General features: G+C 40.2%; 1 protein-coding gene across 5 annotated transcripts in view; it reads right to left on the reverse strand.

Moving 5' to 3' along the window:
* vdralpha (vitamin D receptor alpha) overlaps positions 1–21,836 on the reverse strand; it is a 65,848-nt gene that overhangs the window by 13,491 nt on the left and 30,521 nt on the right. For 3 of the 5 annotated variants that reach the window (XM_023956221.2, XM_023956222.2, XM_078949472.1), the window contains 4 exons: positions 12,643–12,790; positions 11,413–11,543; positions 2,504–2,688; positions 1,527–1,626 (listed from right to left, as the gene is read on the reverse strand). In XM_023956221.2, the coding sequence (XP_023811989.1) occupies positions 1,527–1,626; positions 2,504–2,688; positions 11,413–11,543; positions 12,643–12,788 (562 nt within the window). In that variant the 5' untranslated portion in view covers positions 12,789–12,790. Of the gene's footprint in view, positions 1–1,526; positions 1,627–2,503; positions 2,689–11,412; positions 11,544–12,642; positions 12,791–15,458; positions 15,530–21,836 lie in introns of those variants that run through there. The other 2 variants (XM_078949473.1, NM_001128516.1) reach the window with 2 other exon arrangements.

Genomic DNA, 21,836 nt, shown 5'->3' on the forward strand with positions numbered 1-21,836 from the left:
TTGGTCTTTTTTGTGTACAATTCATCACGCATGTTGTGATCATTTAACATTTAAAAAAAAAAATAATCACTGTTTAGAAAGAACATATTATTGTTCTCATTTGGTTTTATGTGAGGTTACATAAAATTGCATGTTAACAACCTGGACATATTTTTCAACTAATTTAGCTGAAATATATTATTGAAAACGATCACAACTTTTATTACAACATTTAGGAAAAACAGCTGCAACTTCCAGCTTTTTCTGCCTCAATCATTTCAAAAAATGTGCGTGAGATCTTGGTTGGACAGTACATCAATGCAGACTATGGAGTCTCCTTTTTTACATATTTGGATGCTGGAGTGCTGCAGGACTTTTGTCAAGGAAAAAGTGTAACTTGGCTCAAAAAAGGTTGAAAAACACTGATTTTAGAGGCCCTATATCATGCAATATCTTAAGTGTATTATAATGTTCATTTTCCATGAGAAAACAACCCCAGAGCGATATTTTGATAGAAAAAAAACCCTCATATTTCATTTTTTTAAATTGTTCTTTAGTGTGCATAAGGTTATTGTCATATATTTGTGTTTCATTTACTCTGAAAGGCTTAAGAATAGCACAAATGGGGAGCCAGTTTAGCTCGTGCTGGTTTGCGGCGCCTTCCGTCCGTGAAACCCGGGTTCGACTCCGGGCTGCTCCCTGTTCCCTTCTCTACCTCTGCCGGTTCCAAGCCCGGTTTGAGAAGGTTGCGTCAGGAAGGGCATCCGGCGTAAAACATTGCCAAATTTACCATGCGACTTGTTCGCTGTGGCGACCCCTGATGGGAGAAGCCGAAAGTGGAAGAAGCTTAAGAATAGCACAACATGAGACCTTTAACACAGGAGATGGCGCCAGTGACATTTAAATACGCTGTACCATAAATTTCCCATCGTTTACGCGTTCAACATAAATCAGCGGTTTTGCACCGCTATGAAACGCATTACTGACATAAAAGCATTTCGGTGCAAAGCCGCTTTTCTCCACTTCAGAATATGCCGGAAATACAGTTATTGCATAAACGGCTGAAGACATATGGTAGACAAAAGAATGTTAACACCGGGGTATTACATGTTAAGATGTGGTCACTCCTCTCTATGATGATCTACAGAGCTGGACAACCCAAAACCTGCAGCACCTGTACAGGTCGCCCCCCCCATACGGGTGCACGTGACTAACGCTTTAAATTAGATTTAATTACAGACGTTCTGAGAGTGAGAGGAAAAACTTGGATCACATCCAGGCTTTTAGCTGTTAGCATGTTATTATACTTAGTTGTTCTGTTAGCTCACGTTCTAAAGCTGTAATCATGATTGGAGACTCTGAAGTCCTGCAGATAAATGCAGCGTTTGCCTCCCGAGGACAACCGGTTGATGCTGGTGTCCGTCTCGCAGCCAAAAGCCTTGGGCATTTGAAGATCAGTGCATGTTTGGATACGAATGTAATCCTGCCTTGAAGGGACTCCACGGCTTGGATCAGCTCCAAACGGCGAGATGAAGGAACGTACTCACCGGGAGAGTGGTTGAATGAGTCAGAGGAGGCGTCGGACAGCGAGTGAAGGGAGGCGGCTCTGCTGGCGCTCCGAGTCACCGGACCGTCCCGGACTGGAGGCTGAAAACAACCCAGATTTCACTAAGCAGCCTCAGATCTTTCTCCTGCATCCCACTTGGAGTTAAGACTAAAATTATATACACAGTAAGTCCATACACTCCAGTGAGCTGTTTTACATAAACCAGAGCTTTTTTTCTTCTCCTTTTTTCCCTCAAAAACATGTCCTCACTTGACTCATACCAGTTTCTGGAAAAAGTTTGTAGCATAAAAATGAGAAAAGCTCAAATTCTGCTATTTTGCATTAAGATTGGCAAAAATGCCACCAAAAGCTACACGCATACTGAAACTGTCACAGTTAAAGATCTGAAAAGCTAATTTTAGGATCTTCCAAAGATGCATTTTCTAAAAAACAAACAAACAAGGCAAAGCAAAAGTTACAGTATGGGCGCGTTGTTTGGGATTTTTGGAAGACCTGACTGCGTATTCATATTGTAAGGTTCACTTGCAGGTCAATGTAACACCCACAACTCAATATCTGTGGGACTCAGGAATTCAGTGCGCGACTGGCTGCCTGCACAGTGTGTGCTTGAATCACACTTTGCACTGCTAAATCACAGAGACACCCAGGCTTTCTCAGGCATTCCAGCCAATATATATTCTCCATCTCATTTGCTCTGGACAATCCCATTGTTGTAGTCCAGTGTGAGAATCGCGTCGGATGTAATCAAGTTAATAAAGGACAGGAGAATATAAGACTTGCTGTCAAGGCCCCAACTGGAACCACAAATCAATCACAACTTTACCATTTGATTACAGAAAAACATGCAATAAAACAATGAACTTGTTTTTCGACGTACGACCTTGTGTTTATTGCTGTGAAATAGATTATTTAGGACGATAAATATGGGTTTGAGAAAAAGAAGTGGGCGGGACTAACCCGGAAACGTGAGAAATCCGAATAGGAGGCATCGTAGGTCTTGTGGTGGGCTTCTACCAGGGAGGAGATGATCCGAGCCTGTTCCTCGTTCAGCCGCGGCCTCATGGCCTCGCGGGCCGCCTCCTCTTCTTTCCTCTTCATTATCATCTCCTTTTTCCTTTGAACCTCCTCATCAGTCAGTATGACTGGAAAAGAAGGGGAGAGGATCATCAGACTCATCCTGAAACAAATCGTAGTGGTTTTAAAAGATTAATATTAGGATCAAGGCTACATAAACAACTCATTTGATAGTTTTCTATAATTTAGCCAAATATTTAGTGATGAATCCCTTTAAAAAAAACAACTCTGAGCTTCGTCTGAGCTGGAATCTGCATCTAAACTGTCTGGCTGGATGGCTACGACATTGCTGCCATTGTTGTTGCACCGCTTATGTTAAGTTGGGGGTGTGAGGGGCTGTAAGCTAGCGGGATGCAGCGTAAACAGAGAACGGTCAAGGGGAAGAGACGACAGGGTTTGTTCATTTTGGCTAAAATCTGCTTAATCTTAAATGAAAAGACCACTGAGAACACTTTGAAAAAAGATCAGAAGAAGATTGGAGAGGGTCAGTAAAAAGAAATCTGCATTCAAGAATCCAAATCTCCAAAGATTTCAATAAATTCATGAATTCCAAAAAGATATTTCTGACATTTATGAATAAAGTAGTTTGGGGGAGAAAAGACAAATCTGTTGAAACAATCTTGTAAATTAAAAACAAATGTAGAAAGCAGAGCTGAATTCCACAGAAACTCCCCAGGATGAATGGAGAGGACATGTTAGCAGTTAGGCTTCAACAAATACCAAAAGCCGGTGAAGTCGTTCTTTTTTTGCTCGCTCCGACATCAAACGAGAAATGTGATGCTAACACTCCACATTTGTTTGTTTTTATTTAGCCTCATGTTACTTTCAAATAGAAAAGACTTTATTTATTGCTTAAACTCTCCTTCGGGTTTTAACACAGCCACGATTCATTAAGATCCAGGAAGGTTGGAGGTGGAAGCTGCAGATCCCTGCAAAGTCCCGCCAGTTTTAGCAGGATGGAGGGAGAGGAAGAGGGGAAACGTGGTCTGAGAGCTTCGTGGACAGGATGCTCGTCTATAAAACCATTTATTTAACCATCCAATGAAATGATTAAACAAAAGAATCAACAACAAAAACACCCCATCAACTACCAAGAGACCTTTAGAGCATTTAGAAAGTGATTTATAGAGCAACTTCTTGACAGCAGAGAAAACTGAAAAAAAGAAAGATTACCAGTTCAACAAATAAAATAAAAATCATCTCACCTTGCTCCCAAATCAAGATCATTATATATTTTAAGGCTTTCGTTTTTATTTTGATCATTTCAATGATGCTCTGTTGCTTCTATTTTAAATAAGGTTTAATAAAATAAACCATTAAAGAGAGGTTGATAACCCTTTAACAAAACCACCAAGAAATAATTATTGACCTTGCAAATAAATAAATAAAAAGGCTTTAGCAAATCTATAAAAACCTGACTGGAGGAGATTTTCATCAAACGGCTTCATTAAAGGTGAAATATCTCCATTGAGATTGGTAGTTTTGGTGCCACACAAGACGGTGCCGTTTCCTCAGACATGATACTTAATCAAACTGACATATTTTATTTACGACAGCTTTCAACGGCAACACTAAGATGCTGCAACTACAAAAGCTACATTTCATAAGTCCAGTGCGCCTGAATGCAGACAGAAACCACACTGCAGGCTTAGAAACGCAAGTAAATCAACACGACTGCTTGGCCAACCAGGATTTACTTGGCTTTCTCTTGATCCCAGCATTAATTAAGCTTCGGAGGAACTCGAGTGACAATCTAAGCCCATTGCAGCAATAGACTGCCAAAAGCCATTCCTTGTGTTGAGTACGTCCAAGTATGCAAGGTATAATAATGAATAGGCAGAGTTTGGTCAAAGTTTGGCACAAGCCATCAAAGGGTCTATTCTGAAGCCTGGACCTGGCAGCCAAGCCCGAGCGCTGGATGGCATCATTACAGACGAGAGTCCACAAAGAAACAAGTGGCCGTCAAAGGAACATCTTGACCACCCCACAGAGTTTGGCACACATGCAAGAGTTTACCAAAAGACAGTGTGGTGTTCAGACGGCGACTGATTGGATGTGGTACTGTGGGCCCGGAATCATTTAGAAATACCAACAGAATGAAGGGGCAAACAAACCTTGTGGGGCAATTAAGTGAAGAGAATCGGGTTTTGGACAACATCAGAAAAGGCGACAACACTGGCAAAAGGGAGTCCCACAGAATCCCTGCGGTGGAGAACAGAGCCTCGCCGTGGGTTTAACCATGAACCAGATGAGCAGAATTGAAACTCTTAAAAAAAAAAACTTGATATCAAGCCCACATCTTCTGACTTCATTTCAATGCATTCAGGTTAGCAAGGCGTCAAGAACAGATGACACAAAAACCAGGAACGCCAGCGGTGCACGTACTGTTACGGTAATCCGTCAAGCCAACACAATGTACCACACAATGTAGCAGGTACACAAGCCGTCGAAAACACACCCTATATTGATGTGGGCTACAGTAAAACCAACCATGTGCTTCGGTTTCTTTTCTCTGAAAACATCCGGTTTGCCCCCCTCATCTGCAGTACTGTAAGGCGTTGGAAATCTGCCAAAATAAAAGTGCTCAACTGCTCAATTAGAAGAAGAAAAACCTTCTAGACAAATGCAACAAAAATGTGATAGCATCAATTTCAAAATGAATAACAGAAACAAGCATATTACCGCTGCAAAACAAATTTTCCAATAATCTGCCAGCTTGGTAAGAATAATTGGTCTTACCAAGAATTCTCAGTTGAAGAAAAAATTCTAGTCACAGAGACACGTTTTCTGTTGAAAGACTTCTTCTGATAAGAGGCTTTCAAATCTAATTTTCTTGTATTGACTAAATTAAAAGTCTTGTATTGACTTATTTTATTTTATGTAATTGTTGTTTTGATTTGAAATAAAACATTTTTGAATTGAAGTTTATTTTTCTAGCAAGACAGCAAAAGAGACTTTTTTCTTGAAACGAGGGTCTTTTCACTAAGATTGAGTCTTTCCAGTGTATTTTACGTTTATGAGAAATGTTTTTAAAAGAGACCAGACTATCATAGAATGAGGGATTAAAAGGCTGCTTCAAATATTTTGGCTACAGAAAGACACACAGAGGGAATTGGATCAGCTAAAATGCTCTCAGAAATTTGCTACAAGTAAAAAAAACGTTTTCAGGCATACAGATCCACACAAAAACCACACACTCACACTTGTGCACGCGCACACAAAAACCCTCCCACACGGGGTCTTTTCCTGGCACGGTCTGAACCTGTGTCAAATAAGGACAGGGTGTTTACTACAAGCTCGGCTGGCACAGCTCAGAGGACGCACACAGAGGCACACAGTCTAAAGTCTGAATAGTACCGAATTTTGGAAAAAGCTACCAATTTGAGAGACGACAAAGAAAAACCAAAACAAAAAAAAGCACAAAAACCCACAAAGAAAAATGACATCTGATAACTAAAAAAAGATTAGTTCATGAACAGACGCTAAGACTCAATGTCTAATTAAAAATGTAAACAATTTGAGGACAAGGTTTTCACATTGTTTGAACTTTAAACTGATTTTTTCCATTTCAACACGGGTTTGTTGGGATTGTTTGTTAGTCTTCTTACAACTGATTCCAAATGGAAATAAACAGATGAAATGAATTTGGTAAAACAGAAGAAACGTTTAAAGCCTTAGTCACACACACACCCCACCGAGGGAGATCGTGAAATGGGAACGCACCATCGCCGTGGGTGTGGTAAGTGTATCCTGAAGCATTTGTAAAGCTAACTGAACTTATAACGAACGGGTGAGGCTACCCTACAGTTTCCTTATGCCACAGGCATTAGAAAGGTGTGAGCACTGACTGTGCGTAAGTGCTGCATGAACGTAAGCGCCCGTAGGATGTCCACACAAACTACACTGTCTAATTTCCTCATTTCTAACAGTCCAGCTGCAGCAATTGGTGCGCACGTATCACATGGAGAGCACTAACAGGCTCCTTTGCACAGTCTGCAGGATTTGGGGGGCGTTCAAAAATGTAAAAATCCGTACGACATCTCGCCTACTAATCCTTTTTCGTATATTTTATTAAAATGATCGTGCATTTTGCGGTACAAGCACCAAAGCACAAGTGTTTTATTGGTAGCGGCTGCGTGGCTCCGTTGGGTAAGTGCAGGACCGGCTAATGGAAAACGAGGGTTCAATCTCCCGCGATGAGCTTTTTCCAATGTGGGACCTTGGGCAACCACCCTTCGCACTACTGCCCAACTATGTAGCCACAGGGGGGCCTAGGTCTGCCCCTGTGTCGGTCCCCAGCCTGGATACAATTTAGGGTTGCGTCAAGAAAGGGCTTCCGGCATATTTTGTGCTTGAATGGCCCATATTGTTGAGAGTGGGACAAACAGACGTTGCTTTTTTTTGCAACAATGGCCCATAAATGGCCGCCAATCTGGTGGCTAACATGTTTTTCTGAAAGAGCGGATCCTGTGGTACATCAATGACAACTTTGGTGCTTGTACCACAAAAGCACAATTTGTCCGTCCGCCATTACCCTCACGTGTTGTACAAGTCTTCACTACTCGACCTGTCGCCCACAGCAGGTCTTTGCATGAACATCTTAACTCTCGCTCACTGAGATATCCATAACCTTGATGTTATTTTAGCATGCCCCTTGTAGGTTTGATCATTTCTTGGCCTCGCGCAGCCCGTATCCACCCGTAAGGGCAGCTGGGGCTAAGGCTTAAATGTAGATCAGATGTAAATAGAGCCGTCACAGAATTACAGATGACCATCATCCAGTCACTTTTACTGCTCTGGCCCTAATGAAAGCTGGAAAACAACAAAGTAAAAGCAGCATAAAACTGAAGAATGTTCTCTCATCTGTCCTTTCTATCAATTGCTCTTCACTTCTCCATCCTCCAGTGAAACGTATCACCGCTCTAAAATATCTGTGACTCTTTGTGTGAATGGCATGGGGGAAAGATAATTATGAGAGTCTTCTTCCTTCCTTCTGGATCTTTCCTCTCCCGTGGGCATCGTTCTGCTGTCTTCCTGCAGTCTTCCTGCCTTTTCTTCCTGGTGTAGTGACCTCAAAGTGCTGGTTCCTCACAGTCTTCACCTTTGAATGCAGAATGAAGACGTCCCTGCATGTTAATCAGCTGGGAAATAAAGTCCTGATGGGTTAACAAGAGGCGACCTTCTCTCCTCATGGTGTCTTCTTCTTGCATTACATCCACGCAGGGCGCTTCGTGCATCGCCATTAGGAGCAAAAGACAGCTAAGATGCTTTTTTTAAAGACTTTTATTAATGCCACCTCAGTGCTGATTCCATAGTCTTTGATTTGGTGCATGGATGACAACCTCCTTCTGTTTGGAAAACAGCAGGCCCCGAAAACAAATGATCTGCAGCTCCTGTGCAACCCCAGGCTCCGTTTGCCATCTGGCAGCTGATGCATATGCACCGTGAGGACCATTGGTCTGTATCCTTGCTGCAAATAAGATCAATGTTCGTTAAAGCATTGATTCTACACCCACTTCTCTTTCTTAATGCCTTTATAGAATTAGATTAAAAACCAGTTTGCCGCTTTCGTCTTCCAAACCTAAACTAACACGTTCAGCAGGAACGAGGTGTGTCGACTGTAGCATTGGTCTGAAATAAAGGTGTACCTGGACTCTGCTTACCTTCACATATAGCTGAGCAATTAACCTTTGTTCTATCCCAAGCACTTTAACGTTGGGAGTGGGGTCATCTAGACCACCTATACCCACCTTTGTTATGGTAGGGAGAACACGTCAATGTATGGATCGGGTCATCTGGACCCCATAGGATAGCACAAGGGTTAAGGACGTTCCAATCTGATCACACAACCGGAAATCGGGCTGATCACGTAGTTTTACACTGGATCAAAATTGGATATTGTATCCCGATTGTGGATCCGTTTTTTATTTTATTATTATTCTGATCAGCTGTATATTTCATGCTTATTATTTTAAATAAATACCTTATTAGAAGTCTGCCTATCAAGAATGATCACATTGTACTGTTGTATAAAAAAGGCGCATAAAAAACCTAAAACTTTAATAAATTAATAAAACTGACAGAGAGTGTCTTTAATGGTTTATCCTAATACAAACAACGACCTTCAGCAGCATTTAAAAAAATAAGATGATTTATTTTATGAGAATTAAATGGAGAAATGGCAATGAGACGGCTGCCAAGCTCCGGGAAAGAGGGATCACAAAAAAATACTAATTTAAATCTCCCAAAAACAAGGGAAACTAATAAATAATTCCATTGATACGAGCTAGTTATGGATACTAAACATCGTTTTCATGCTGCAAACACAAAGTTGGAAGAAAGTCATGTTGGATTTTTGGGAAATTTTAATGTAGATGTAAATCCCATACCATCAAAAATAGGGAACAACCTGGATGTTTTAAATAGATTAGTTTGGTTTTTTTTCTTTATGTTTTGGATCAAGTCTGAATCAACCGATTCCAAAAATCAGATTAGGACATACCTAGCAAACATATTATGTTGGGGAATAAGTTGCCATTTTCTTTTCTTTTTTTTTTTTTTACCATTATAATCCTGAATAACAATTAAAAACACTTTGGGGCCTGTCTTCTTCTCTGGCATTAGCATCGAGGATCACAGCAGCATTTCAAATCCTGCTCTGTAAATCGATTCATGCATTAAAGAAAACAGCTGCAGTGAAAAGTCCAGATGGAGAAGTCTGCAGAAGACGGATCGGAGGCTGTAAAAAGGCCAGCGACGCTGCATGAACTTCTCAGCTTTCAAAAATTCCTAAATGGTTGCTTGTGACTGAGGAGCGGTGACGGTGGAAAATTACTTCTCTGAACTTTAGGGCGTGTTTGAGAAAAGAACATTATCCTGCCGCAGTGCTGCCCTCTTCAAGACCGGGACACAGTGGGATGAAGAACGTCTTTGACGGGTGGCTCCTCTTGGCAAGGGTGGAGTTCGATCCGCGTACAGAGGTGTCCACGGGGGGGGGACACGACGACCTAACCCTGTTATTCTCATAATCCGCGGTTGTTTTTAGTTCTGCAGCTTCATAGAAACATTGGAAGGAGACAACCTGTCTTTTATTTGATGTTAACCTAATTCTGTGATGACGCCGTTTCTGTGTTACTGCGTAAAAGAATCCTAAAAAACTCCCATCACCTTTGGATCCATTTTCAAAGCGTTCCCAGTGGTCCTTCGATCAAGATTATGCTGGTTTTACTTTAAGCGCAGTGGTTAGCGCTCTTGCCTCACAGCGACAAGGTCCCCGGTTCAAGTCCCGGCTGGGGGGGCCTTTCTGTGTGGACCCACGCATACACTTCCTGTGTATGCGTGGGTTTTCTCCGCCCAAAAACATGCTCCATAGTAGGCCTGCACAATATACCGCAAATTTATCGTTATTGCGAAATCAAGCCGTGCAATATGCATACCGCAAAAGACTGCAAAAATCGCAATAAACGGTTACCTTAAATGTGCTAAAACAAACTCATGGCAGCTTGAAATATTGAACAAATGAAAGAAATCCCTTTATGCATTTAACCAATCAGAGGGACCCGTTCATGTTTTTGATCAATCAGATGAGCCCTTTTATGTTTGATGTTTGCCTCCTACGTCGACAAGGGTCATTTGGAGTATAATTTTTAAACTGTTGCAGTGAAATGGAAATGATGTTTTTGTTTTTTTTGCTATTTGTTTATATACCGCAATTTACATCGTTATCGCAATATTAATTACCAATATCGCATATCGCGAGTTTTCCTCATATCGTCCAGCCCTAATCCATAGGTTCATTGGTTCCTCTAAATTGCCCCTAGGAGTGAATGAGAGGTTGAATGGGAGGGTGTATGGGTGTGCGATGTCTCCCTTCACCCATGAGTGGGCGGGATAAAAAAGCTGTGCTGTTTTCTAGGACATAGTTTCTGCAGAGCGACAGGAGCTGATTTGAAATACACCTCTGAGTTTTGGGGAGCGAAGCAGGAAGCTTGTGACCAAAAATACGATCTTTTTCCAACGGCTTTTTTTTTTTGCGTCTGCTCCTGATTTACATTCAATTTAAATAATGAAGTACTCGAAAATGCAATTTTGAGCTTAATTTTCTTAAACTATGTCCTCCATCATGAGAAAAATGACAGAAGGACATGTTAAACAAAAACACACAACTTTTATCAGAGTGGGTGTGTAATCCCCCACTAAGGACAATTGATCCACTTGGCAAACATTTTTTAGAGCAACAGTTTCTGAAGATTATCTGACACAAAGCAAGAATGTAGCCTTTGACGTCTTCATGCAAGTCTGCAGTGATACTGGGAGAAATTCCCAGAATCCCTCTGTTGCTTGCTAAGCAATGTCCAGCTGATAAACTAAAGTCACTAACGTACAGCCACCTTTACAACTCCACGCGTTTATTTGGAAAAACAAGCTCATCCAGTGTCACCTGAGTGACCAAAGAACAGAACATTGAACCAGTTAAACAAAGACGTTCTCTTGGCATTGAAACACAATCTGTTGTTTAAAGAGAAAAAGGCCTTTTTTAGACTTTGGCTGCTTATGTGGACGGGCCTTTATTAGAGGAGCTCTTTTTCTCTAATTCTCAGGCATCTCAAGAATTTCCTCAAATTATCTGGCAAAACATGGACAGAAAAAGCTCCTTCTCTTTAATCAGCATCAACTCTAAAAATCTAAACCCCCCCCCTTGGTCCGAACGCTCATCCACCCGACCGAGAAGCAGCAAACTGAGAGGACAATCAAAGAAACGGCGTGAACGGCTAACAGAAAAGGGGGCTCACATTCTTTCATCATGCCGATGTCGATGCAGCGTTTGAGGCGGCAGGCCTGGCAGTGGCGCCGGTTGTCCTTGGTGATGTTGCAGCTTCCGTTGAACGGGCAGGTGAAGGAGGCTTTACGCTTCATGCTGCGCCTGCGCCCAAAAAAACAAATAAATAAACAGGAGATGGTCGAGATGTTTTAATGAAAGGTGAAAATGGAAAAGATAGGAGAAGAAAAATCAGTGACAGCTGATCATACAGATCACTCCGATGAAAATCCTGATGATTAAGGACATGCTTTATCAAAAATATTTGCTTAAAATTCAATTTCTGAGTATGTCTTTATTTAAATTGTTGTGAATCAGGAGCAGACGAAAAAAATCCTGTTTAAAAAAAGATGGTATTTGTGACGTAGAAAAAGATCCCTACAAGGAGGGGAAAGGGGCGGGGTTGCTCTATGCCAACCGTCTCGCCCACAACTCCAGTCTGGTGAATTTTCTAATTACTTCCTACCGCTCTGCAGAAACTATGTCCCGGAAAACAACAGTTTTCTCTCATTTTGGGTAAAAACGATTTAAAGACCACAGGGAACGCTTTGAAAAAAGATCAATGGATGAAAAGCACAGCATAAAAAAACCAAGAGCTTTAGAATATCTGACAAACAAATTCCCTTTTTATACTTAATAAAAAAATGTTAACAGAGAAAAATCTATTTTTCTAAAAGTGAAATCATGTAAGAATAAATGCAGAGATCACAAACCTCCAAAAGATATATCCCATAAAGTGTGACTTCTCACCAAATTCTATCAATGATTTCTTATTATGACCTGATTATTATTTAAAGTGAGACTCTAATGAAGAACTACACATTATTTGCCTTTTTTGTAACTTAAACTGCAACTAAAACGACTAAAATTAATCAGAATAAATGTCCTTTTTAGGTAATAAAATACATATAAATAAAGGGAAAAAACATCTACATGAATGTGATTAAGCTTCTGGTTAAAAAATGGAGACAACACACGGCTCCCAAATGTATAGAAAGAGGAAAAACACTAAAAATGTTGGTGACAAAACTCCATCAAAGTGGAAACATCTGCCACAAATCTTCACAACTTCTGAGCTTAATGGCCTTTTATTTGGCAGCTTCTAATCAGGCTTTAGAGAATTCTCAACATACTATCCTAGTAAATTCAAGTATTTCTTGATGCAAAAAAATCTACAATTTGACAGAAAAGAGAAAAGACTGACCTGAAGAAGCCTTTGCAGCCTTCGCAGGTCATGGCGTTGAAGTGGAAGCCGGTAGCTTTGTCTCCACACACCCCACAGATCCGCGGGACATTGCGGTCAAACTCATCCGGTCCGACCACAGACGTCGTCACGGTAATGGACTCCATCACTGAGGAGAAGAAGGAAAGAGAGAGAAATAAAGCCTTTCTTGCCTTTTCCAGCTAAAAAACAAAAACAGAAGAAGCGTTTACTATGATGAACGCGCTCAGCTTAAAGTCCGCCTGGCACTGGCCGAGTGGGAGTCGTACCGAAGACTCGCTGTGGATTTTTCTCTTCTTATATAAACAGGTGCTGAGCTATTAGCATATTTAGTGCAAGGTATTAACGACCACACTCTGCATCTCGCATCTACTGGTTGTCACAGAGAAGCACACAATTGCTTGCACACACAATCCTGAGAAAATGTATGTATATATCTATATATGTATATATTGTAAATGGAAAGAAAACCAGATTTTAAACGGAGGGGGGAAATGGCAAAAAGGTGGCATCTGCGTAAGGCTGAAAAATGGCCAGTGAAATTAAAACGGCCAATTCTCTAAAGCGACATTTTTTTTCCCTTGCACCATCTGGCCATGTCTTATGAAATAATCAGCAGCAGAAAAACACACACAGACATCAATCTACTTCATATGAACCTTCACCAGGGAGAACCCTGAAATCTCTCTGCTCAGATCATGACATGAAGGTCATTCTAACACTTAATAGACTGGAGAAAATGTATTTTTATTTACCAGGACGTCCCTGCAGATAAAATCCCAAAATAGAAACAAAAACACAAGAGAAAAAATGTAAGGAAAAAATGTAAGTCAGAAGCAAATATCACCTGAATGAACAGCTCGAACCCCCAGAGGTCTACAAACAACTTTAGTCATTGTCTAGTTTCCATTTTTCCCTTCAGAATCTGTGAAATTTCACTTTAAAGGGAGGCAGTTTCAGGTTATAAACGATAGTTTCTGTGAAATATTTACACTGTTTAACATTAAAGTCGGTATCAAACTGAACTTGATCTGATCAGAACCGGATTATTACAACTATGCAAAGAAAAGAAAGAAAAAAAAACTTGAATGGGGTGTGTTCCGCCTGGAAAAACCTTTTGGTACGGACCGAGTCCTGAACTTTGCGTTTGGGGTCTGCGTTCAGCAGAATTTCCTGTTTTGAACCAAAGCTTGTAAACCAAAACCCATGTGACTAAAGTCTCTTCAATCATTGGCCAAGAATTAAGAGGGTGGGGCGAAGCAGCTAAAGGCAGAAATGATGGAATCCTGCGCTTTGTAATCCATGTTGGGATAGTTCACGGATTCAGACTTTATATTTTACTGTTTTAAAAGTCTGTATCAACAGGTATCAAGGTGCAACACTTGTTACTTTGGTACGGCGGAGGCATGCTTTAAGACGGTTGCTAAGGAAACGTTGGCAGGGAAGGCACGCTGAAAAGTCTTTATGACATAGATTGTCAGGAAAACAATGCGTGTCACGGTCAAAGTTGTTTTAACGAGCCTGCATTCATCCGACCACATTTCAATAAGTAGCTGTGTCTCAAAGGGGGCTTCACACTACGTAATGCCAGGCTACGGTGGCTGTTTTGGTCCAGTTCTAATCCGAATGAGAAAAACTCAGAGCAAACAGGAGCTCAGTCAGATTGGAAACGAACCGAGGCCACATCCAAAGGCGGTTCAGAGACCGGTTCCTGGTCCTGGACCAGGAACCACTTGGGTGGATTCTAGACCTGCACAATAAATGTCAACTAACTAACATCGCACATGGCGAGTTTTCCTCACATCAAGCAACCCTAGTTTATTCAGACTGAAGATCATCGGGAGTAACTAAATGAACCAAACGTGTCCAGTCTGGATACACCCCGTTTGCCTCTTCCCCCCCCCCCCCCCTTCTAAAGCAATAACTCAAACTATAATTGACTTATATATATATATATATATATATATATATATATTTTTTTTTTTAATGTGTAAAATCTCTATTTATGAGTTATTGCACTGTTAAGAGAATGGCAACTTACATTTTCTTAATTTGTCTTTATTGTTTTAATCAATGCATTACTCATTACTGCATTACTGTGATTTACTGCTCGACATAAACCAATAAGTCAAATCAATCAAACATTTCTGGTCTTAACTGTATTTTGGATTCTAAACCCCTGACTATGAATTAGTGCTGTTAAAGAAAGATGTCTCTGCTTAGTCGGAGACATTTTAGTCTATGAACAGTTAAATAAATGAGCAGAAAAAGAGGTCATGGAAAAAAACTGAATTGGGGTGGGGGACATGCATGGACTGGGACTCTCAGGGCTGCAGATATAGCCTGCGGGTACCTCCGGTGAACAGAAGTAGGACGTCAAACAAGGACGCACGGATGAGAGGAGCGCTGTGAAGGATGGAGGACTCGGTGGGTGCTGAGGGAACGGGCGGGAGGGCAGGTCACCGTCCAGCTTTTTGGCTGCAGACCATCAGTCTTAATAGCTGAAGGTCTGCCGCCACAGTGGAAATCGCAAAGCACTAATGCACTCTTTAGAGCTGACGCAATATGACTTTACTGCCTGTTGACCGTCTGCCCGGTTTGTGCAACGCATCACTGAATTCAAGCTGCGGCGCTCCTCCGTGAGGGAGGCGGGCAGAAGTCAGGACAGATGTGTGCACACAAAAAAAACAAGAGGCCCAGATTAGTCACCATGTGACAAAAACAGCTTTGTTTACTGATGCGGCAGCAGGTGAATAATGAAATGACCGGACGGAGAAAGCGTGGACAGAGAGACGTACACAAAAACACGCCGTGGTTTCATTAGCGGTGCCGATCGCCGCCGTCAGCCTTTAGGCGCGCCTTTCTCCTTCAGATTTAATCCCTTCTCTCTCACTCGGTTGTGTTTGTGAAGCTGTTGGATCAACACATGTAATTACTGCACAAAAGAGAAAAAGCGGAAAGACTTTGACTTCAGGATCTACAGCATCTTGAGGCTCGCTTATATCAACATTCAGGTTTCATATTCATTCTGCTTCATAAACGGAATAATGATCATTTATGAAAACAAAAAAATTAGAAGAAAAAAATTCCCATTAAATGTGAGGAAACTCTGTTTTCCCACAGATAACCCTGGTATTTGTTGTCCTGCATTTCCTCTTTCTTTAAAATTTAAAAACAAAATCATTTAGAGCTGATGTTGTTTTGAATGTTTATCCTCTAGAAGTGAAATGACTTTTATGTCACCGGAACAAATTCAATTCAGAGACGACAGACAATGCTGCAGGATAAAAACAGACCCCAGCTGTGGAAGAAAAAGTCGTCATGTGAGCTATGTGCCCATGCACGGTGTGTGCATGCACGTGTGCGTCAGTGTGTAAATGCACGTGTGCGTCTGTGTTTGTGTGTGTGGTTTTAACATCCTCAACCTGATTTATGAGTCTCACTACGCCTCCAAAGTTTTGATCTTCGTGGTAGAAAAGATGGATCAACAACAAACCACTGATTACTACAGTAAACTTGGCTAATCGTGGTTTTACCAAACTGTAAAGTCTTCAAACATATTCATTATATAAACTGTGGTTTAGCTTAGGGATTTAACATTTGTGTTCGGTGTTAAAGACTTTGGAAGGGTGACAAAACAGCAGAAGTGAAGGTCGTTACAAGTGACAGGATCAAAAATACATAATTCTAACAGTTTTATTATAGTTGTTGCTTTGATTTTGTTAAAAGTGTTGCTTTTGATATTTTTTGCATTGCTTAAAGAAGATTGTAGTGATTTTTAAAAACAATCTTTTTCAATAATTACAACAATATTTACTCAACAATTGGGATGCCAGTGTGGGACAAAGGCAGCGGCTCGATACAATACGGTTCTGGACCGTGAACTGGACCTGCCTCTGGAGAAGGTGGAGAAGTAAAATCCTCAACAGCAAGTTATGTGGTAAAACTGGCATCACTTTTCTCCGTATCACTCTCCATTATTGAAGACGCAGCGTTATTGTGCATTACCTCAAGCTAACCTCACTGTCAATCACAGATCTAGACGACATATCCAACCATTTAGCTTGCCTCCCCCAGCCCCGCCCCTTTTCTAGCAGTCAGCCTCCGACTGTCCTGTTGTGTTGCCCTTCACAAGTTTGTTAAAGATCTTGTGTTACCAAACAGACTTAAAACTCCCACTTTTTCCATTCTACCTTAAGGATCTCAAGCAAATGCATATTTGTTTCATTGGCTTTGTGCTATAACACAAATCTTTTGACTAATAGTATTACTACCATTTCTGTTGAATCAAGAAAACAAAAGCATCCAGCCACTAAGCTGAGAAAACACTACAGCCACATGACGGGGGCAGAACACAACACGTGTGCACAGAGAGGCCATATGTGACTTGAACTTGGTACAGAGAAGCAACGAGGCTAAAGGCAGTACCAAAAACGTACTGTTGTGTAAGGATGATGGGAGCAAGCTTCAACAGAAATGTAGGTAAGAGTAAAAATTGATGCTGATATACGAACACAACTCAACAGAAAATAAATAAACCTTTATAAAATAGTAATACATCATATAAACGCATGAACAGCACACGAGTCCATTTCAGTCCGATTGGATTGTTGGATTGTGGTTTGCACAAACAAAGAAATACTTAGCCTATTGCTGATTCCACACAGCTTCAAAAGCAGTTTGGATAACGGCAGACAAGACAAAAGCATCAATAACAACAGCTCAATAGACAAACGGTTGTTGCATTGTGACCGTTTGATTCCACTTTTTTATCGCTTTGGTCCACAACTACATCTTTTTCTTGACACGGAAAAGATTTGACACTTTTTTTTTCCATGCCTTACTTTTTCTCAAAAATAAAATCGATTCAGGCAATAGACCAGTGAAAACCATACATGTTCAAAACAGAAAACTAACTTCATATTTAGAATACCTTGACTCAAAATTGTACTTTCCTCGGTACACAAAAGAAAGCCAAATGCATTGGTCAAGTCTTTGTAAATGATACTAAACAAATATATAACTAGAGTTGGCAGCGGAAATTCCAAAATGCACAACCAGCAAAGACAATAATCCTCCCATTGAAAGGATCCCAAACTCAATCTTTGTCTCTGATGTGAACGAAAATGAGCTGATATCAATTGTAGATAAATTCAAGATTAAAAACTCAAAAGACTGTGAGGATTTAGATATGAAGGTGGTGAAAAACCTAATTAATATTATCTCTTAGCCTTTAACATACATATGTAACTTATCATTACGAACTGGGAGATTCCTAAACCAAATGAAAATTGCAAAAGTGATTTTTATTTATAAGAGTGGAGACAAACACCAATTTACAAACTATAGACCTGTTTTCTTCTTCCTTGATTCTCAAAAATTTTAGAAAGAATTGTCAATGATAAATCAGTAACATTTATTGATAAATATAACATTATAAATGAAAACCAATATGGTTTTAGAGAAAACAGATCAGCCTCATTGGCTATCATTGATGCTGTGGAGGAAATCACAAACGCTCTGGACGAAAATAAATGTGCAGCTGGAATTTACATTGTCTTAAAAAAAGCATTTGACTCTCAATCATGACATCCTACTTGACAAACTGGAAATATCTGGGATAAGAGGACTAGCGTTAACTTGGGTCAACAGCTATTTAACGGAAAGAAAACAATTGGTCAAGATTGATGAATATATATCAGAAACCAAAAAGATAAGTCGTGGTGTCCCACCAGGATCAATCCTGGGCCCGCAGCTATTCAATATTTACATAAATGATATATTCAATGTTTCAAAGCTTATGAAACTCATATTATTTGCTGATGACACAAATATATTTTATTCTACATACAATCATAGGGAACTTATCAATGTGGTAAACACAGAGTTAAATAATATAAAATCATGGATGGATTACAACAAATTATCTTTGAACCTAGATAAAACCAAAGTGATGTATTTTGGAAACTACAACGCCAATACAGAGCTCTCAATTGAAATAAATAATGTCCTAATTAAAAGTTTTTCAGAAATCAAATTCTTAGGGGTTTTTATCGATGACAAACTAAGTTGGAAGCCTCACATCAGACACATACAAACTAAAGTCTCAAAAAGTATTTCAATCATAAATAAATCTAAACTTATATTAGAATACAACAGTAGATATTTATTGTACTGCTCACTACATCCTCTCTTTTTACTTCAAAAACGAGCCGTCAGAATTGTACATAAAGCCGGATATCTTGATCATCCATACAATTTAGCCAATTGGAAATCGTTACCATTCAATATCCAAAAACAGTTCTTAGAAAATGAAGGAGGAACAAACTGAGGGGATGTAGGAACTTCAAAATCAAACTGATAAGAACCACAAAGAAGAGTTTCTGTGTGTCGGTGTGTGGCACTAAACTTTGGAACAAGTTAAGTAATGAGCTCAAACAATGTTCAGATGTTCAAATATTCAAGAAAATGTATAAAGAAACTCTGATTTCACAATATAAAGATAAGAGGATTTAAGGATCAACAGGTGTTTAAATAATTCCAAATACATGTGTGAACTTGATTGTGGTGAAATAATCAAAGCTCTTTTAATTACAACCAATGAGTATTACATTGTAATGTGCAATAATGATTACTGATTACTGATTACTTTTAATTACAATCAATAAGCTATCAATTTTGTTTACTTGATCTGCAATGTGTAGCAATAATTAATGGTTTATTGTGATCATGTGTTCTAATGATAATCACTGATTATTACATATCGGTACTGTTACTGTATACTGAAATTTTGAATGAATGTTTTCTGAAGATAATCAATCATCAATAAGAACTGGATTTACTTACTTGAAGCAAATCTTATTTGATCAGAACCGGATTTCAAAAACTGTAAAACTATCAAATGAATGAACGCAGTAGGGGTTGGATTATATAAGTTCGCTTCTTCCTGCTCCTTTTCAAGCAATAAATCAACCTCTACTTGACTTTAGTTAATTATCTCTATATTTAATTAAGCAAATGTGATTTAAGTGACTTTTTTGTTTTGTTTTATTTTTTGTCTTTTTAAACTATGCATTTCAACATTTCTGTAATGGGGTTGATAAATATTTGTAATTTCTTTATTGCTTTGACTACAATGCTTGAAATAAATCAATAAATCGAATCAAATCAAAGGTGCACGGATCCATTTCCATGTGACTGGCACCCCATGTTTGTTTGTGCGTCACAACTTTAAGTCCACCCTTTTGTAAACTGGTGGTCCGTTTACAGGAAGTTGTAAAACAGTTGCAAAAACAGCGTTGACAAGTCACTGGAATCATGACATTAAAACCTTTCCATTGTATACATTTCCATTACAATCTGTGTGTTCTTGACTGAGCGACGCGGCCGGCCGCCGGAGGATTTTGCGCTGGGGGGGGGGTCGCAGTGTCGCAAGAGTGCTGACACCGCGACTCTTGCTGCTTCATCACCGTGGTGATCATAAATCCCACACCGTCACAGCTCTAGGCACAGCCGCTCTATGAAAGTAACAGACGGATTTTTGACAAGTGACCGAGCTACTGACGTGTCGAGAATGAGTCCGAGAATCCAGTAGTTTTCCAAAATAAAACTTTCAACAGAATGAAAAAAATGTAGGTCTGCAGCCCGGTACCAACTGTCCCACGGTTCGTTACCGGTCTGCAACCCGGTACCAACTGTCCCACGGTCCGTTACCGGTCTGCAGCCCGGTACCAACTGTCCCACGGTCCGTTACCGGTCTGCAGCCAGGGGGCTTCAGATCAACCTTTGAGGTTCAGCTGTCCTGATGAACAGAATCTTGTAAACCCACAAAGAACTTGTTTTTAAACATCTATATGTGAATAAAATCAAGGTACTGCTATTACTGAAGAAGAGACGAACACTGGACGCTGTGCGGCTGCAGATGACCTCTGACCCCACAGTTAGGAAGAATCTAGGTATTTTTCCATCAAAAACAAATCAGCACATTCTTATGTAGAGAAATCCTCCTGGAAAACAGGGAAACTGAAGGCTGCTTTAGGAAGAACGGCTGCTGAACAGTTACATAACTGTGGGTGTCAAAGTAAATGGCTAATTTAACCATTTACTGAACCGACTTATGGCTAAATTACATTTATTTAAGGTAATCAGTCTTATTTAGGGTCCAGTCATCCTCACACTGGTTTGGAACTTTTAATAAGGAAAGACATTACAAATTCAAAGCTGAAAATTTTTGCGTGCCGACTTTGGAGACACACTTAAAGGAGAGTAGTAAATATTGACGCAGGCTAAGACACAACTGAAGGACAAAGCCCACATTAACTTAACAGACCAATTTTTGGAGGAAATATATGAAATAACCTGCACACCATCCCAGCATTCAGTGCCCATATAGAGACTTTTCCTCAGCTGTGTTTGTAATTCAAGGAGTGCCTCAACAAGAACTGAATGAATTTTGTTTCCACACAGCGATCTCTAGAAATGAACAACGGAAACCACAAGTTACAACTTTTTAGAACTTTACAAGGCAGCGCTTTGATGACCGGTTATAAAATGATGCATTTTCTTATTATTTCTCTTGTTAGTGCTCTTAAGAGTGGAGGGAAAATACAACTTTCATAAACAAAACAAAAAAACCATGTAGCAGCAATGTGTCACTGTCCTGATTAGGATTCAGAACAGGTTTCAGGGTGGTTTCACTTCAGCTGTAAAGGTACTTTTTCGGATGACAAACGAGATGTTTAAGTCCACCTGAGCCAAAAAATCCTATTAAATTCCATGAACCTTTTGCTCATTTCTGTTCAGATCAAACAGCAAAGGCCTCTTGAAGACTTTCCAAAGTTCTATCCCGTCCAAAAACGGCCTTACCTTCCATGTAGCTTGAAGTCTCAGAGAAAGCTGTTGGGGTTGAGCATTAAACTCAGTATACGAGGGCGTTACAGGAGAAGAGCAGCTTTGAGTGAGTAGATCACTCTATAGGCGGCACAACGGGGAACGTGGCCCACTTTCATCACCAGATGCCTCAAAGTGGGCCTCACTCGCAGCTAAATGTTACAGGCTCTAGTCGAATGGTACAATAAAGAACAATAAAGTCAAAGCGAGGGGAGATCAGGGCTTACAGCAAGGAAAATGTCTGTGGCTGAAACGAGGCGAGGGAGTTAGACGAGAGGCTGGAGGGA

This window comes from Oryzias latipes, chromosome 7 (assembly GCF_053564925.1).
Source record: "Oryzias latipes strain Hd-rR chromosome 7, Olatipes_Hd-rR_3.1".
NCBI classification, from domain to species: domain Eukaryota; kingdom Metazoa; phylum Chordata; class Actinopteri; order Beloniformes; family Adrianichthyidae; genus Oryzias; species Oryzias latipes.